The 19,829-nt window shown below is 43.4% G+C and overlaps 2 protein-coding genes across 2 annotated transcripts in view; one reads left to right on the forward strand and one right to left on the reverse strand.

Annotated features, from left to right (window-relative positions):
- Positions 1-1,595: 1,595 nt before the first annotated feature.
- On the reverse strand, positions 1,596-13,907 carry Tyms (thymidylate synthetase). The gene is made up of 7 exons (XM_006990335.4): positions 13,648-13,907; positions 12,071-12,144; positions 9,237-9,411; positions 4,297-4,398; positions 3,434-3,609; positions 2,931-3,002; positions 1,596-2,090 (listed from the first exon to the last, which is right to left on the reverse strand). The coding sequence occupies exons 1-7, from the start codon at positions 13,832-13,834 to the stop codon at positions 1,953-1,955; spliced, it is 924 nt and encodes a 307-aa protein (XP_006990397.1). The 5' UTR covers positions 13,835-13,907; the 3' UTR covers positions 1,596-1,952.
- LOC102903543 (uncharacterized) overlaps positions 9,291-19,829 on the forward strand; it is a 125,460-nt gene continuing 114,921 nt past the window's right edge. The window contains exon 1 of the mRNA XM_076549919.1: positions 9,291-9,422. The gene's annotated coding sequence lies outside the window, so the exon portion shown is untranslated. The remainder of the gene's footprint in view (positions 9,423-19,829) is intronic.

Raw genomic sequence — 19,829 nt, forward strand, 5'->3', positions numbered from 1 at the left:
CCTTAAAATGTGATTTAAAACCTTCCGATGGTTAACATTACATTTAAGGTTTAATTACTATGCTTAAGATAGGCGTATATAGAACAAAAAATGCCTCTGGCATGTAAAGCCCTAGCTTGTACAGGCTGTACCCTGTCAGCCCACTCTCCCCACCCCCATCATTTTTTTTTTTTTTTTTTACCAGATGTTGAAGATTCTTAAATTGACTAATCTTGTAAAATCTGCTGTTCTAACAAGATAATAGGTCATAAGCCTAACTGATATTTCTGCTTTTGTAATCGGACCTGCTTACTCTGCTCAAAAAGATGATTGGGACAACTGCAAGTAATGTATGTTAAAAATTAGACCATGTCTACTGGTAGGCAGAATACATGTAATCTTGTGGTTTTTGCCTTTCTGAGCTCTGGGCTGATATGGCTAGAATGCTGCATCTTGGGAGCACTCTCAGGTGCAGACCTGGCCCCAGTCATTCCAGGTGCCAGATGTTAAAAGCATTCTATTGAAATTTATTCACGGTCATTGTAGTGGTTTGAAAGAAAATGGCCCCCAAAGGGAGTGGCACTATTAGGTGTGGCCTACTGGAGGAAGCGTGTCACTGTGGGGGTGGGCTTTGAGGTCTCCTATGCTCAAACTACCCCCACTGTCACAGACTACTTCCTGTTGTCTGCAAGATGTAGGACTCGCAGCTACAGGTACAGCACCACATCTGCCTGCACTCTGCCATGTCCCACCATAGTGATAATGAACTGAACCTCTAAACCATAAGCAAGCCACACCTTTTCCTTTTTTTTTTTTTGGTTTTTCAAGACAGGGTTTCTCTGTGTAGCTTTGTGCCTTTCCTGGAACTCACTCTGTAGTCCAGGCTGGCCTCGAACTCACAGAGATCCGCCTGCCTCTGCCTCCCGAGTGCTGGGATTAAAGGCATGTGCCACCACTGCCCGACTCCCTTTTCCTTTATAAGAGTTGCCATGGTCATGGTGTCTCTTCACAGCAATAGAAACCTTAACTAAGACAGTCATGGTGAATCGCTGAGTGACCCACAGACCCCCTAACCATCTTAAGTGGTCATTATATTTTCAAATAAAATGTGACTATACTGAAGTACACTGTGGGAAAAACAGGAGGAAAAAGTTTAGTCTACCTTACTAAATATAATTTAACTACCAGGCCTAGGCTACACAGTGAGTTCCAGGCCAGCCTGGGTAGATAAGCTGCTGCCAAACAAACAGACAAACAAAACCAAGAAAGCTGGGGATGTGGCTAACTTGGTAGAGTACTTGCCTAGCACACAGGAAATTCTGGGTTCAATCTCCAATACATGCCTACAATCCCAGCCACTAGGAAGAGTCAGGAGGATGAGGAATAAAGTCATCCTCGGCTACAGAGTGTGTTTGAGGCCAGCCTGGGACACATGAGACCCTGTCTCAACAACAACCTAATGAAGGTTTAGGGTTTTTATTAGGTCAATCTATTTTAGTCAGAAACTTGAGCCTGTCACCAAGCCTAACCAAACTCCCTCAAATTTGTGCTCTGACCTATACACACATACACACACACACACACACACACACACACTAATAAAAACTAATTTGAAATTTTTAAACTGACAAATGCAAAACAGTTTATTACTACAACATATAAAACATTTATTAGTAAACATTGTAACATTTCAAGTTTAGAGGAATAACATAATCTGAATCTTACCAGCCATCTTCATATAGACACATATAAATGCCTGGTTGTTTTTGCTGAGTATATAATCTCAGCTTTTTTATGTACCTCAGTGAACACTAAAGGAAAGTCAGTTCTAAAGCCAGTGATGATAGTTATAAATAGTTAGATCACTGACAGAGTTTTGATTTTGTTTATTTTCCTTTAGAGACTTTATCTTACCCTGGCATCAGGCTCAAACTCTGACGTGTGGTAATAGTCACACCATCTTTGAAAAAGCTCTAAACAGCCATTTCCATTTTAATCGTTGGATGTGGATTATAACCTTCAATCTGAAAGTCTTCAACTTTGAAATCATCAATTGTCTCAACTTTTCGAAGGATTTTGAGCTTTGGGAAAGGTCGTGGCTCTCGCTGAAGCTAAAAACAAAATCATGGTATTATTTTACATTTGTTCCCAACACAGTACTTTATTTTATCACAGAGTACTATTTTACAGGAGTGCAATACTGTACTGACTTTTTCACTGGGGATTGCACCTAGGGCCTCATGAGAGCTACATAAATAATCTGCCATCAAGCTATAGCCCAGCTTTGTTTACCTTTTTATTCTGAGACAGGGTCTTGTTCGGTTATCTAGGCTTATGTTCAACCCACTCTGTAGCCCAGGCAAGCCTTGAACTTGGAATGCTCCTGCTGTAGCCTCTTAAGTAGCTGTGATTATAGGCTGAAGCCACCAGATAACTCCTGATAAATATATTAAACATAGGGACACAGCTGTTTACTTTTCTGAGTCTAATTTTTCTCCTTAATGTTCACAAAACATGGATACTCATATTCTTACTAACATTTCAATTCATTTGTTGGCTGCTGTATTATAGGAATTTGAAAGGAATTTAAAAAAAAAAAAAAAACAGGCTTTTTAAAGTTTAGACCTAAGTACTGTACTTAAGCATCAAACTAAAGTCAAACATTTATTTTCAGCTCTTCAAGTAAAAATATGACTTAAAATGCCATATCTCCTGGCTCTTCTCTCTGATACTGGGGTTTATTACCCTACCATGTTCTGTGCTTGTGGTTGCTAAGGCCGATAATGGCCTCATTCCTGCTCATCTCCCTTCTTAAAAGCCCTGCAGTTGGAGCACTTCAATAAGACAGCATCAACCAGAGTGCCTGTGATACAAAGGATGCCCTGCCATCCAATCTTTTGTCAAGAGAAGGCACCAAGCTCAAGAAGAGATGTAACAGGTCTATTTCTTACCTGAATTTTCAGTGGCTCGATATGATTCAGGTAAATATGTGCATCTCCCAAAGTATGGACAAAATCACCTGGCTAAAAATATCCCACAGGAGAGAACACAACAGTCAATATTTTAGTTTAAATACTTTTTAAAAACAGATTAGGGGCTGGTGAGAAAGCTCAGTGGGTGAAGGCACTTGCCACCAAGCCTGACAACCTGAGCTTGATCCCTGGGGCCCACATGGAGGAGGAGAAGTGACTCACGCAATTGTGCTCTCATCTCTATGCACACACTGGGGAACATGTGGGCCCCCACATACACAACCTATATGAATGTTCATTTCCATAGGCAACAAGGTACCAGGAAGCTCCAAGGAGGGTTATAAGGGGAGCCAGTACATGTCTTATTTACATAAATTTTTCATAAAATTTGCACAAAATTTTAATACTGATCAGACTGAATTCCCTGCTATGAGCTCAGCACCTTACACTGGCTACAACCATGGCTTGTGAAAGCAGCTCACCTTCAGGCCCGTGATGTGTGCAATCATGTAGGTGAGCAGGGCATAGCTGGCGATGTTAAAGGGCACGCCCAGGCCCATGTCTCCTGACCGCTGGTAAAGCTGGCAAGACAGCTCCCCATTCACCACATAGAACTGACAGAGGGCATGGCAGGGAGGCAGTGCCATCAGGGGAAGATCTGAGGAGTCAATGGTAAAACAAACAGGGGTTTTAGAGAGCAGAGCTATTAAAAAGGGAAAACAGAAAACAGAAGCCTACCATGAAAACAGCCGCTACGTTACAGACACCCACAGCTCATACCTTCCCATTATGTCAGAGTCAGACCACTTCCTCAACCCTGCAGCAGCGGTAATGGAAGGTAATGGAAGCTTGTCCATTAGCATAAGGTATCTGCAAGTTTACATTTATGCTGAATCCATGCTCTTTCATTGGAGCTAAAATTAAGGATTTGGGCTACTGTTGATGGCACCAAATAAAAGGAAAATGATTTCATTTGCAAAGGCCATAGGAAACTGGCCTTTTAAGTCTCCATTAGAAATACAAAATGTCCTTTCCTGAGTACTCACTACACCCTGGCAGAGTTTTTAATTTTATAATCTGGTTTCAAGTTAGCACTTGAAACTTCATCTTCATTTAAACCATAGGTGTATTTTTTACAGGCCATTTAGCACCTTTCATATAAATGGATAAAAATCATGCGGGTCTACTGAAAGTGGAGCAGAGTGTGACTGGGTTGCCCAAGGGTATACGATCAATCACATGACTGAAGACAGTTCCGGTGCCCTACAGTGCCTCAGGCCACCTTGCTTCCCTTTGGCTAACTGGCCAGTCTATCGAAAGGAAAATGACTGAGGATGCTGTCCACCTTTTGGGTTCCAGGCACACATGATGATTCTTCTGTCATCAGGGTTGGTTTTGATGGTGTCAATCACTTTTTGCAGCTGGTCAACTCCTTGACCCGAGTAATCTGTGGAATCGTAAGGAGAGGACATGCACACTTAAGTTCACATCAGTCATAGCCTCTCATGTGATGACCCTGACAGCTTTCATTGAGTGCCCCTCCCTGACCCATGGTTCTAAGATTAGCAGCACATTCTAAGTATTTCTCAGATCTTGCTGGATTTAAGTTCAAGGTCCTAATGGAGCTATAACACACTGAGTTCTTTTCTACACAAGTCTTTTAAATATTTAGTCTGTGACAATGTCATTTCCTCCACTTAATACTGCCCCAGTTGCTAACTGCTGTTTGGATATGGTTGGAATGTGTTGCTCAAGGATTCATGAGTTGAAATGTAATTCTCATTTTGGGGTAGAAATTTAATCCAATTACATAGTCTTGAAGAGGTGATTAGGATTTCATTAGGGTGGAGTTCCATGAGTGAATCCTGGTGGCTTCATAAGAAACCAAAGGAGACATACTTCTCATCTTTCATCACCTAATACTGCGTCACCTTGTGTGACTATCATCAAAACGGAGGCATGTGAACCACCAGTGCTGAGATCTAACCACAGCTTCCTTAACTGTGAGTTTAGGGTAAAAAAAAAAGGGCGGGGGAGGCGCTGAGTGAATGAATGTGGGGGCTGTGAAAAACTAAACATGCAACATCCAAAAAATGACTTCAAAGTCAGATGCATGAGCAACCTGAGGTGACTCTCACCGAGCTCCCCAGTATTGCACGCGGCACCTCACCTCAGTCATGGATGCAGTCTGAATACACGTACACGCTTTGCAAAGTACATGTTGGTGTAACATGAAGCACCAACAAACACTGCCTGGAACATTTCAGCTCGGATTCAAGACAACCGACTATTATAAACTGTGCCATTTTCCTGTACACACAGCTTGCTGCTTTTCTAGATTTGTAATGATCTAATTATGAAAAACTAAGGCTGTTAATTTCCTAAGTCATTCCTTGGTATGTATTCAAATTAGTATATCTTTGGTTTTGTTGGATGGGAGAGTGGGTCTTTTCAAATTTATTTAATATTATTTTGTGTATGTGTCTGATGTGTGTGCAAATAGGGATGCATGTGCCAGTGCACATGGGGAGGTCAGAGGACAACTTTCAGGAATTTTCTCTTTCCACTGGGAGCTCTGGAAAGCGAACTCAAGTTGTTAAGGCTTGTGTAACAGATGCTTTTACCCACTGAACTATCTTGCCAACCCAAATTAGTGTATCTCTGAATTGTATTAGAGTAGAATCTTTGGTTTTAAAAATTGACTTGGGTTTCATAAAAACATCATTCAATGAATTGTTTTGAGATCAGAACAGAAATGCCAAGAGCTTCTGAAATTGCACACATACTTCCGCCATTTTGTACTCCATATTTCTGTGGTGCGGAGTTCTCATCATTGACAAGTATGAAATCAAACTATCAGTAAACTCTGGCCGGGCAGTGGTGGTGCACGCCTTTAATCACAGCACTCGGGAGGCAGAGGCTGGCAGATCTCTGTGAGTTTGAGGCCAGCCTGGGCTACAGAGCGAGTTCGAGGGCAGCCTGGGCTACAGAGCGAGTTCTAGGACAGGCTCCAAAAGCAACATAGAGAAACCCTGTCTCAAGAAACTTAAAAACAAAAACAACAACAACAAAAACTTTTTTTAAAAAAATAAATAAAAATAAACTCTGAAAATTCCCTACAACCTATTTTCAGCCAAGATTTTTTTTTTTTTTTTTGGTTTTTTTCGAGACAGGGTTTCTCTGTGTAGTTTTGCGCCTTTCCTGGAACTCACTTGGTAGCCCAGGCTGGCCTCGAACTCACAGAGATCTGCCTGCCTCTGCCTCCCGAGTGCTGGGATTAAAGGCGTGCGCCACCACCGCCCGGCTAGCCAAGATTTAATTCTTTATGTGAAAATTAACAAGCACACCCCATCTCACTAATGTGTAAAATTTGCTTTCATCTTTAATACATAATATGTTTATTATTTATTAATAAATGCTAAAATTACATGCATATCAAATAATTGTCATAAGGTAAATTTTTAATGATTTATTATCAATAAATATTTGGTTTGTGTATTATTTTATGTACCTATACACCTGGGGCTACAGAAAAAATTTCTTGGGCAAAGAGAGTCACAGTGGAAAAAGTTTAAGAAGCCTTTGCTCTAAATAAACCTCTTTTCTTCAAAGTTATTTAGCTTTAAATATTCTGGTATAGAAACAAAAAAATAGACCAATCATCTCAGCAGTTTTAGATTTTCCCAGTGTCCCCATGTGAGGTAGTCTCTATACCTACCAATCACCCTTGTCACACTTCACCTAACAATCTATTATTGTCCCATAGAACACTGGATCTTAAATAGAAGATAGCATTTCACAGATACTCCAAATAACAGAACTATGGAGTCCTTTCTAGGGCTTAGGCACTGTCCTACCCATACTTCCACCTAAAATAACATTACAGTTTAAATACATCACTGACTTACAACTACCAGGAAAAATGGTAATGAATTTAATGATCTTGTACTTTTTCCAGTCTCATCTATGGACTTTAATTCCCTGCCTCCTGTTGAGGTGTGAAAACTGAGCAGTGATTTGTTAATGAAGGCCAGAACCACTTCATGTAGTCTCCTCTGGATGCACTTTTACCAAGGTGTGTCAATCAATGTTCTAGCACAGTTGGTACTTTGAGGGAGGGGACTCCCAAAATGACAGCCCCAGGAAGGCAATATTGAAGACTTGAGGAAATATTCTATAGCTTGATTGTGGTGGTGATTCTGTAATCTATAAGTGTTAAAAAATCTGATAAAGTACAGAACAGATTGTAACTATTCCCTGTAGGGGGAAAAGGGGAAAGTATAGGGAAATTGTCTACATTAAAAAAACATTTAAAAAATAAGACAATCAGCTAAAAGTGGTGGTGACACTCACCTTTAATCCCAGCACTCAGGAGACATGCAGGTGGATCTCTGTGAGTTCAAGGCCAGCCTGGTCTACAGAGTGAGTTCTAGGACCATCAGGGCTACACAGAGAGACCCCGTAAAACAAACACACAAACAAAAAACCCAAGCAAAACCAAACAACCAAAAAAAAATGGTGGTAAGGTGAACATGATGGTACACCCCTATAATTCCACCAGTTGAAAGGTAGAGATCAGGAGTTGGAGGCCAGCTACAGCTTCATAAAACCTTCCTCCTACACACATACATACATACATACACACACACACACACACACACACACACACACACACACACACACACGAGATAAATAAATCCCAGCACTCGGGAAGGGCAGATGTAGGCAGTTCAAGGCCAGCCTTGTCTATTATAATTATTTCCAGGCTAGCCAAGGCTATTATAGTAAGACTGTGATTCTAAATAAATAAATAAATAAAGACAAAGTATACACAAACATTAAATTTACCATTAAAACTGGTTTTACATTTATATTATATTCATTTATTTTGTTATGTGTGGCATATGCTATGGCACGTGTAGTCAAAGAAACTGTGAGAATAGACTCTCTCCTTCTACCGCACGGGTTCCTGAGGAGCAAACTCAGGTCTCCAGGCTTGGAAGCAATCACCTTTAGCTCATTCACACTATATGTAACCAGCACACTATTCACTTCCAGAACTTGTCAAATAACTCTATGCCCACTAACGCTAACTATCACATGACACCCCAAGCCCATCGATCTCTCCTCTTCTTTCTACCTTTACCAATTTGCTCATTCCTAGTCCACAAAGAATTCCACAGACAAATACAACTTTAGGCTTTACTGAAGAATTTGGACACTTAGACCCGTCTTAATCCGTGTTCTATTTCTGTGAAGCGACTCCATGACCATGGCAACTCTTATAAAAGAAAGGATTTATTTGGGGCTTGCTTATAGTTTCTGAGGTTTAGTCTATTACCAGCATGGCGAGAAACTTAGCGGCATGCAGGTAGACATGGTGCTGGAAAAGCAGCGGAGAGCTCACATCCAGATCTGCAGGCAGCAAGATAAGGGACTCTGGGCTTGGCATTAGCTTCCAAAACCTCAAAGCCCACCCCCAGTGACACACTTCCTCCAACAAAGCCATAACTCTTAATCCTTTCAAATAACACCACTCCCTGGTGACCAGGCATTCAAATACATGGGCCTATGTGGGGGGCCATTCTTATTCAAACCACTCCAGGGCCCAAATTCTTCCCCTTGGCTAGAAGGAGCTGTGACTGTTCCCTTGAGAAGAAAAGCATACTGTCCAGGTTGCTGGTGTCTGCCCAGCCAGTAATTTATTACTTCCTGCACACATGCGCATATACGCACACAGACGAGTGAGACATTAACTTTGGAACCTGTCCTAGGGAGAGATGAGCCAGGAAGTGGCAGAGGCTGGAGGCAGGTCTCGTGACACTCCAACAGTCCCAGGAAAGAGGAAGATGCCAGTCACAAAATGAGATGTTTTCTTCACCCTCTGTCCCCACGGAGCAGGAAGGAAAGGGTAAGTCAGAAACTATACAGAGACACCATACACACCATACCACATACAAGTTTGCTGGTGCCTCAGCCCTGCAAGGGGAAATGGTCATGACAGGTAAAGATGAACCCCCTTCTGTCCTAAACCCTAACACTAACAAACCAAATCTGCCACTATTGGTCACTGACACGGGTATAGAAAGTTCCAAGCTCCAATCAAAAGTATGATTTGGCCGTTGTGAGACTTTCTTGTAGTTTCTCCACCATAACCCAGCACAGCTTCTCCCAAAGTCAGTTACTTATCAACTCCCATGATGTGGACTTATCCCCCCCCCCCCCTCTAAAATGGATCTTTGAGGAAGAACACCCAGAAAACCTGAGGCATTATTATCTCCTCACCGGAATCCATGTCTTTGTAGTCTGCTCCAAAATGTCTCCACTGGAAACCGTAAACGGGGCCCAGGTCCCCTTCCTGCCGTGCAGAGAATCCCAGGCTGTCCAGAAAATCTCGGGACCCATTGGCATCCCAGATTCTCACTCCCTTGGAGGACAGTTCTTTAGCATTTGTGGACCCCTGGAAAATATGTGAGTAGAACAGGCATAAAAGAGGATTCTGAGCCACTCATTTCCGACCCATGGTACACTCTCCACATGCAGCCTGTCTTCAAGCAGGCTGCTCCTGCCCAGGCTTCTGAGGGATTATAAAATGGCCTTACTCCTTATTAGAAATTTCCACAAGGCACTTCTATTCCCTTCAACTTTTTTTTTTTTTTTTTTTTTTTGGTTTTTCGAGACAGGGTTTCTCTGTGTGGTTTTGGTGCCTGACCTGGATCTTGCTCTGTAGACCAGGCTGGCCTCGAACTCGCAGAGATCAGCCTGGCTCTGCCTCCAGAGTGCTGGGATTAAAGGCGTGTGCCACCACCGCCCGGCTTGTTTTTTGTTTTTCTTTCTTTCTTTTCTTTTTTTTTTTTTTTTAAAGAACTATTTACTTATGTTTACAGTGTTCTGTCTGCATGTTTGCATGCAGGCCAGAAGAGGGCGCCAGATCTCATTACAGATGGTTGTGAGCCATCATGTGGTTGCTGGGAATTGAACTCAGGTCCCCTGGAAGAGCAGTCAGTGCTCTTAACCACTGAGCCATCTCTCCAGCCCGTTTTTTGTTTTTCAAGACAGAGTTTCTCCGTGTAATATTCCTGGCTGTTCTGGAACTTGCTTTGTAGACCAGGCTGGCCTCAAACTCACTAAACTCTGCCTGTCTCTGCTTCCCAAGTGCTGGGATTAAAGGCGTGGGTGGGCTACCACCACCGCCCAACCCAAACAGGGCTTTTTTTTAAAATGAGGATTCCAGAGATCCAAACTCAGGCTGTCAGATTTGTGTGGCCTTTACCCACTGAGCTACCTCCCCAGCCTTCCCTTTAATTTTCTAAATACCTCCAAGTTCCTAAAACATGCCTATCTCATCTGACAGTTTTGAATTGCTTAATCAAACATGCCCCATGTCTAAGCGCCATACTGCAAGTGGACTTGTGTAATGTTCCATGTGCAGTCTGTTCATGTATCATCTATCTGGGTAAAGGATTTGTGGTGGTAATCAGTAGCTAGCTTTTCTGGAGAATGTATGTGCATGGGTACCCGAGCCCATGGAAGCCAGTGAGGATACTGGCTGTTCTACTCTATTACTTCCTACCTTTTCTCTTGAGACAGGGTCTCCAAGTAAACCTAGAACTTATTTGGGCTAGATGAGCGGCCAGCAATCACCAAAGATCCTCTTGTGTCCACCTTCCCGTTACAGCACTGGGGTTACAAACACATGCAATCACACCCAGCGTGTTTTTTAACATTTTATTTTTAATGTTACGTGTATGGGTGTTTTGCCTGCACGTGTCTGTACACCATGCGCATGCAGGACCCAAGGAGAGAAGAAGAGGGAGTCGGATATCTTGAACTGGAGTTACAGGTGGCTAGCCACTAAATGGGGGCTAGGAACTATAAACCCCAACTCCCAACCCCCAACAAGAGTAACAGATGGTCCTAACCACTGAGCCATCTCTCCATTCTATACCTGGAATTTTAATGTGACAGCTGGGGAGGGACTGAACTCAGGTCTTCATGCTAATCCAAAAAGCCCTCTTTACCTACTGAAACATCATCCCATGTAATGTAAAGAAGGGGCTGAACTTGTAGTCGGGCCCAGAATTCATCTTATCTCCTGGAGTCCTCTAAACTGGCACCAGACAGAACCTCACTTCTTCTGGACCAGGATACAGGAAGAGGAACTTGGGGCTACTGCCCCCTGTCATCACATCACTCCAATATAATTAAGGTACCCTACTTGATTCTCTGGTATCTATCAATGCAGCAATCAATATATGCTGAGTACCTACCATGTGGCTGGCTATATTTTAGTCCTGAGATACAACAGGAAATAGGAGAAGTAGATTTTCTACCTTTGGGGAACTCACAGGACATTGTACTTATTTATCTCCCATCCAGAAGAGGGAAAGCTGATTTACAGGTCTGCTGAGGGATGTTCTGTATGTTGTGAATGTGTTGCTCTGATTGGTTGAGAAATAAAAAGCTGATTGGCCAGTAGCCAGGCAGGAAGTATAGGCAGGACAAGAGAGAGAGGAGAATTCTGGGAAGAGGAAGGCTGAGTCAGTAGACGCTGCAAGCCGCCGCCAGGAGAAGCAAGATGTAAAGACACCAGTAAGCCACGAGCCACGTGGCAAAGTGTAGATTTATAAAAATGGGTTAATTTAAGATGTAAGGTCTAGCTAGCAAGAAGCCTGAGCCAATAGGCCATACAGTTTGTAATTAATATAAGCCCCTGTGTGTTTATATGGGTCTGAGCGGCTGTAGACTGGGTGGGACACAGAAAAAAACTTCAAGCTACATAGGTCAGCTGATAATGTTCCCCTATGAAGAGAAACAAAGAGGTGACTAGAAGAAGGTCAAGGTTGTCTGAGTGGGACTGGAAGGAGGGGAGAGAACCATACTCCATTTGGAAGGAAAAGGTACTAGGTAACGGGATGGCAAGTGCCAGAGGCCTGGGCTGGATTATCCCAGTGTGCTCAGATTGGTCAAGAAAGCAGGATGGGTGGGAGAGAGAAGAGCATCTAAAGCCAGAGCTAGAAAATGAGCCAGTGATGTGGGAATGGCGAGCAGCTGCAGGATTGACTTCTCAGGCTCATGTTGTGAAGACAGGCAGCTTCCAAGAGCAGCACCACCCTTACCTTGATAAACCACAGCAACTCCTCCAAAACACCCTTCCAGAACACTCGTTTGGTTGTGAGCAGAGGAAATTCATCTGAAGAACAGTTTGTAACACCAGTTAAAATGTGGTAAACATGCAGCAAGCCATCATCCAGCTTTCTCTGTGGAGGGAACTACCTGGGACACAAAACCCCGGAGTGGCTTTGTGAGTGGCTTCAGGAAAACTGGGAACTACCACCCCCCTAGCTGCGGGGTAAGTCAGCGAAATACACAGTTCTGCATTGACAGATGGGGTACCTATCTGGCACAAAGAAAGAGCACCCACCCACTCCTGAGCCATTATGAATGCTGTCACTGGTGTGTAACGACAACACCCAAAATGTGGCCCAGGACACAACCTAAAGGCTCCCATGCCCAAGTCCACCAGGCTCCAGGCAGACACCTGACCTCACACTGGTACAAACTGAAAAACAGTTTTCAGACATTTGGGAAGCAAACTGACCTAGTAGTATATAAAACCAGAACTGTTTACACTTCGGAATGGCCGCCAGGGAACCCAAAGGCAATACAGAAGAGAGACAAAGGGGTAGGGCGGGCAGGTCGATGAACGGACAAGGTCAAGACGAAAGGCTCAGGCTAGGGGTGCAGCCTGAGTATGTGTTTCCTAAGAGAGCAGTACTTCCACCTTTAACACCTACATGGGAAGGCTGAAGACTAGAGAAGTTATTAAAAAAAAAAAAAAAAAAAAAAACTTGTCTACAGTAGAAGCAGAGGAAGTGGACTACAAACTGGGTATGTGGTTCCTCAGAGTCCACTGTTCCAGGAGGCCCTTGCACGCACACTGGATTAATCTGTGCAGTCGCTGCTGACGTTTCCAGCTCCAGAACATGTTTCCAACTAAGTCTAAACTCACTACACGGTACTCTCCAGTGTACAACCAGTCGGTGTCAGGTTGCTCTTCATTCATCCTAAGGGACACCTTAACCCATTCATCCCCAGCATCTAGGAGGTCCTGTCCCCTACCCAGCCCTGTGCTTAATGCCTGAGGCCAGCAATCCCCCCAAAGAACACTTCTTCCCTGGGGCCACTCTACACTCGGTTCCTCTTTAAAAGCCCTGGCTGTTGGGGGAAACCCCCCGGTTTCCGCCTCAGGGCTGGGTTCTCCATTTCCCGCGCCTCTTTAGCACCGCCCAAGTCATTTTCGCTCCAATTTTTAAACAGTTGCTAAGGGGAACAAGAGATAAGGGGAATGAGGAGGAGCAAAAGTCGGGACCTCAGGACAAGGTTTAGACAAGCCTGGGCAGGTTTCTTCTACTCCATCCCTCGGGGACCCATGACCAGCTGAAGCTGGCTTTGGGAGAGGTGGCCTAACTTGAGTGGGTGGGTGGGTGGGTGGGGTGTTAAGGACAGAGGCCTTTAGGACCTGGTTTGCCTGCAGTAGCTACCACCCAGAGACCCTAGGGCCGGAACTCGGAGCTTAGGATTCATAGAGCCGGGGTTAGGACTAACCGTGGCCGCCAGCCCCGCGCCTCCGCAACCCAACCCGCCGAGCGTCCTCCCGCAGTCCCTCCGGCTAGTGGGGACCAGCCGCGGTCACCTCTCAGGCTGTATCGCGCCTGCATGCCGAACACGGACAAGGTGCCCGTGCCCGTGCGGTCCTCCTTCTTGAAACCGCAGCGCATAATGTGCTCCACCTGCCCCAGGTACTGCAGCTCCCCGTGCGGCGGTGCCTCCGCGCCCTGCTGCTGAGCGGCGGACTGCATCTCGGAGCCCGCAGCCGGCATAGCGGAGAGCTGGCGGCGGCGGCGGCGGCGGCGGCGGTGCGGTGGGCGCCAAAACCGGGACCTTCCGCGCGCTCTTTTGCCTTACACTTGGCGGGCCCCGCCTCTTCCTGCTGGGAAGCTTCTTGCCGGCAGGAATTGTCAGATCCGTGGCGGAATTCCTGGAGACTGCAGTGCAAACACCTGCCAGCATTCCCAATTCCCTTGATTTACCCTATCTTGGCATTAAGAGTCTATAGGATCAAGGCGTGGTGATGCAACGCCAGTAATCCCAGATCGCGGGAGATCGAGAATCAGGAATTTAAGGCAATCCTTTGCTTCATAGCAAGTTCAGGGCCAGCCTGAGTCTAGCTCAAGAAGAGCCTTTGGCTTAGACTAAAATGCACCCAGATCCTGCCTCTTGTTGCACTGACCATAAGGATTTCGTTTTCCAAGCCAGGGAAAGGCTTGGTTCCTTTTTCCGTGCAAATTTAAAAACAAACCCTGTTATCTGAGTTCTGTTGCCTGCGTCTAAAAGGACAGAGCAACAAGGGACTATCATTCATATTTCCCCACGCCTTGCTGAAGGCTATCAGCTGGAACAAGTGGCAGATGCACATTGTTAAAATTAATGATGGCCTTTCAAGCATCCTTTCAAGTGTGTGTGGTGTGTGTGTGTGCCTGCGTGCCCCCATAGGTTTCTGCTTACACAAGGAGGTTTCACTCCATGGAAACATGATGAAGTGCTGTTCTCCCACAGACAAGAAGGCAACTAAAACAAGCGACCATGTTCTGAAACCTTCTGCCAAATTAAACCATCATAAGTTGATGGTCACAGTGGAAAGAAGCTGACAGCATGATTTTTCCTGCTAAAGCTCAACCTCAAACGCTCAAGTTCAAAATGTGTGTGTTGTTGGACTGGAGAGACAGCTCAGCGGTTGAGAGCACTGGCTGCTCTTCCAGGAGACCCAGGTTCAATTCCTAGCACCTACATAGAAGCTCACAACCATCTGTATAATTCCTCTTCTGGCCTCCGTGGGCACCAGGCACACACATAATATAAAGACATACATGCAAGAAAAACACTATATGAATAAAATAAAATAATTTTAATACAAATAGAATTTTGTGATGGAAGGGCTCCTATAAGAAATTAGATAATCATCTTTTATCTGCAGTTTTTCTTATTCAGTTAGCTAAGATAATGTTGAGTGTTTCTATGCGGTTTTGTTTTATAAAACAATCCAAATTTCAAAAGAAATTTGTATATATGGTTGGCCATTTTGGTTTAATTAGAAGTATTACAGGAAACATTTCACAAACTTGGTAATAGAAAATTGGTATTCTTCCCCGGGCGGTGGTGGCACACGCCTTTAATCCCAGCACTCCAAGGCAGAGCCAGGCAGATCTCTGTGAGTTCAAGGCCAGCCTGGGCTACAGAGCGAGATCAAAAAAAAAAAAAGAAAGAAAGAAAGAAAGAAAGAAAAGAAAGAAAGAAAAGAAAAAAAGAAAGAAAGAAAAAGAAAATTGGTATTCTTGCTATATAATTGTGTGAGTGCTCACTAAAGTCGTACTGAGCTGAAATGCATTGAGTTTCAGGATAGCAGTAAGTTGAAAGTCTACTTAGTTCAACCAATGTTAGTTTGGCTTTTCCTAGATCAACCTAGACTCTTCACCCCACGGCTTCTCTATCCAAACTCTTATTGGTGTAATGCTGTTCTTCCAAATCATCAGTGTCTCCTTTGGGAAGTTAGAGCCTCCTTTATGAAGGAGAGAAAAAAAGTAATATCTTTTCGTTACCTTTCATGAGGTCATGGCTAATTCTGTATAACAAAGACAGGTTAATATAAGTTTATTAATATGTTTGTATGATACAGGAGACTTCAGACCAAAGGCTAAGAATATCTTCAGGTAGTACCTAATGCCTATAGGGGAGACTTCCTTGCTTTACTATAATATTCCTACCTGATATTTCTACTGATGTGTTTGGAAAATGCCTTGATTTATGACTTCCTTGGTGCTGTTCCTAGAAAAACTTCATGAAACTGACACCACATTGGAACATAGTGTTTTTGGTAACTGAATTTATGTTCTTGGAGCCAGTTACTTGTATTTGGCTCCAGAATAAACTACTTTTATGCTCTTTGAGGTGAGAGCTGTGTAACCTGATTTTGGGGTTTTGGGTGGCAGGGGTTGGGGCGCAGTTGTGTTGAGAATGATTGAGGATAAGAGTCTGCTCTCATGACAGTAGGGAAAAGGAAAGGATTTGGCAACACCTGTCTGTTCAGATTTGTGTTGGCTCTTCATAGGGTAGGGCTTTCTGGGAGAGCCTATTTTCAGGAAAGATAGGTCAAAGAATTCTTGTAAGACCTGCTTTAGGGGAGAAAAGTAGGGCATAATGAGAGTAATCTCCTTACTCCCTTCAGCTTAAAATACACAACATGTCGAGGTGACACATTTGGAATACCGTAGCCTGAATCCTTCTGTATGTTGTGCTGTGAGCTTTCTGAGGGTTGTTTGGGAAGACATGGGTGCACTGTGAGAAATGTGGGCTCAGATAACAGTAGATGGGCTGGGACTCATTTGAGGAGAACACTCCTAGGTGTTCAGAGATGATTGACTGAGTGGGTTGAGGTTCTGGGTGTCAGGGAGCTGCAGGACTTCCATCGAGAACTTTCTCTGGTGCTTTGGATGGGACTCAGTGTGACTGTCCATCACAATGCAGGATGCCGGTAATGCCTTCAGAAAGCCAGCCAAATAGATACATTCTCTCCAGCTCTGTACCAACCAAAAGGAGCCCACATACTTTTTAGTCACTAGCAGAATCCTAGGTGGAAAATATCCCAGACTACCCAGTTACATGTTATTTTTGTGTTAATTTTCTCTATGTTGAGTCTGATCTTATTTTTCTACCTAAGATCAGCTGATCAAGGTAAACCAAGACCCAAAAGTGGGGTCTCCCACTCTAATGAAAAATACCCTTTACTATGACCTTCACTGAAGACCTTGTTTTGATGAAAAGGGTCATTTCAAAGTGGCTACTGAATATAAGTTAGCCAGAATAAATGATCCTCAAACAAGCATCCATTAATTCATTCAACAACCATTTCTATACCTTGCTTGTGTCAACAAGGAACATGACAAGCAAGAACCTGGTCTTCATGGAACTGATTTTTCAGCAGAGACAAACGATTGGAAAGGTCCCAAGCAAGTTTTCTGTAGATGGGCCAGGATGTGACACTTAGCAGAACCCAGATTGGGTCCCTAAGGTTGAGGGCTAGACCAACCCAAGGCTTTCCCTGAGGCCCTGATGTATGGAGAAGGAACATACATCCTCCTCCAAAACCAGGAACATACTTGGCAGAACTGGCTATGGCCTGGGGCCTAAGCCTTGGGGAGTGTCAGCTCCATATCCTGAGAATGCAACTCTTCCCACCCTTAGGGGCTACAATGATCAGTCCCAAGGCTGCAGTGTACGTGGTCCACAGGGTTCTTGAGATACCTGTGTGCCCCTTGTGCAGCATTGCCTGATAAGCTTCCTGCTGATCTCCTCCCATTGTATGATAGCTTCTGCTGACTCCATCCCATGTCTCCCCTAGAAGTAGTATGTAAGATGCTAAACTTCTTAACAGGCTTGCTTGGCACAAAGCATAGCTTATGCAGCACCTTCCAATCCCAAACATATCTATCTCCTTATCTTCTGATCTTCTGGTGCTCTCTCTCTCAGGACTGACTTGTCATTGAAGAATGACCTGCTGGTCCAGGTCACCAGAGAGCCACAAAGAACTTTCAGTTCATAGTTATAGCAATTTGTAATATGTATTATTTGATCATTGGTCTTAATAAAAACCCAGAGCCAGATATCGGGGCAAATGCTGAAAGATCAGAGAGATAAAAGAACAAGCCACAGCCACCCCTTACCTCATCATCCTCAGCCAAAAGGACTGAGCTCCTGTCTCTTCCTGCCTTATATTCCTTTCTCCACACAGCCATATCACTTCCTATCTCCACCTCCCTGGCGCTGGGATTAAAGGCGTGTGTGCCTCCCAAGTACTGGGAACAAAGCCCTGAGGTCCCAAGTCCTGGGATTATAGGTCTGTGCCACCACTGCCTGGCCTCTATAGCTAACTAGTGGCTGATTTTGCCCTCTGATCTTTAGGCAAGCTTTATTTGTTAGAGCACACACAAAATATCACCATACAATAGTGTACAAATAATAATTACAATTGTAGCAATCCTGAATGGATATTTCATACCTATTGATTTGTTGTTTCAGATTTTTTTTAAAATTTTAAATCTTAATTTTAGATGTTTAGTTTTATTGATCAACAAGGGATATTTAGGCCTAAAAATACATTGTAGATAATATTTCGAGCAGAAAGTAGAATGAAAATAAGAGTTTAGGGAGAAATGTAAAGAAATTAAAGTGCCTTTCCATGAAAGAATAGAAATAGCAATGCAGTATTCTGAAAATATCTCTTAAAGTCTAAGAGACTAGAACTTTTGCTGGATCTCCCAGTCAGAATTAATAATACACCTCAAAGTCACTTAAGACTCAAGACTGCTAGCCTACTATATACTCAGCCTGCTTGTTTAACCTACTTTTAAGAGAACAATGTAAACATGTGTGTGTGTGTATGTTCAAAGTAGCATTTTGCACTCATGTAGAAAGGGATGAATTCATCCACCTTTGACCCATGTAGTGGGTAATAGATATTAAAGCAAAATTTGATCTGTACATGTGATGGAATATTATGCTTGAACAGGAAATACCAACCAGAGATACAAGACAGAAGCTTTGAAGACATTGAGCTAGATGATACTTGTCAGTCACAAAAGGACAGGTAGTGTATGACTCCACATACATGAGAAACTAAGTGTGGTTAGATTCATGAAGACAGAAACTAGAATAGTGGTTGCCAGGGCTAGGGGTTAAGAGGAAGGGAACCTAATGTTTAATGTGTATAGAGTTTAGTTTGAGAAGATGAAAAAATGTCTGGAGATTGGATAGTGGTGATGGTTGCACAGTGTAAATGTACTCAATGCCTCCGAAATCTACACTTAAAATGGCAAGTTTCATGCTATGTGTATTTTACCACAGTAAAAATAACTTTGCAGAAACTATTACTCTTTATTAAAGAAAGGATTGACTAATATTTAAAAGGAGGGGTGGGACAAGATACTTTAAATTGAACTAGGCATGGTGGTGAATGTGTTTAATCCCAGGACTCAGGACGCAGAGGCAGGCAGGTCTCTGTGAGTTAGTTCAAGGCCAGGCAGGTCTAAGGTACAAGTTCCAGGACAACCAGGGTTACACAGAGAAACCCTGTCTCAAAATAAAAAACAAAACAAAACAAAAAACGAAAAAAGAAAAAAAAAAGAAAAAGGAAAAGTAAAAGAAAACAAAAAAAACAAAACAAAACAAAACAAAAATATTGAAGTGAAAACCTTTTGTTAATTAGAAAGTGACACATGAGCCGGGTGGTGGTGCAGCGCCCGTCTTTAATCCCAACACTCATGAGGCAGAGGCAGGCAGATCTCTGTGAGTTCAAGGCCAGCCTGGTCTACAAAAGTGAGTTCCAGGACCACTAGGGTTGTTACACAGGTTATTACACCCTGTCTTGAAAAGCAAAAAAAAAAAAAAAAAAAGGAAAGGAAAAGAAAACAACACTTTATGGTCAGTTAGGAGTATAGTAATGCCTGTGGCTAAAACGGGGAGGGATAGGAGCAGGAGGAATTAGGACCGATCAGACAAATAGAGGAGTTTGATATTGTGTTATGGATAGTGATTTTATATTAATAATAGTAGTGATAAAATTGATTGCTCCCAAGATGGAGGATACACTGGCTAAGTGCAGAGAAAAAATGGTTAGGTTTACTGATGCCCCAGCATGTGCTAGATTATCCCAGTTAGTGGTGGATGAACAGTTCATCCTGTTCCTGCTCCTGCTTCTACTATTGATGATGCTAATGATAGTAGAAATGATGGTGGTAGAAGTCAGAAGCTTGGGTTATTTAT

The sequence above is a fragment of the Peromyscus maniculatus genome, chromosome 13 (assembly GCF_049852395.1).
Source record: "Peromyscus maniculatus bairdii isolate BWxNUB_F1_BW_parent chromosome 13, HU_Pman_BW_mat_3.1, whole genome shotgun sequence".
NCBI lineage: Eukaryota > Metazoa > Chordata > Mammalia > Rodentia > Cricetidae > Peromyscus > Peromyscus maniculatus.

Excerpts from the sequence above, each read along its gene's own strand:
- Tyms (XM_006990335.4), bottom strand. The coding sequence starts at position 13,834 with ATGCCGGCTGCGGGCTCCGAGATGCAGTCCGCCGCTCAGCAGCAGGGC. Across the intron at positions 9,412-12,070 it reads AGTTGCTGTGGTTTATCAAG|GGGTCCACAAATGCTAAAGA; the intron begins GTAAGGGTGGTG and ends CATATTTTCCAG. Across the intron at positions 4,399-9,236 it reads CTACAAAGACATGGATTCCG|ATTACTCGGGTCAAGGAGTT; the intron begins GTGAGGAGATAA and ends ACGATTCCACAG.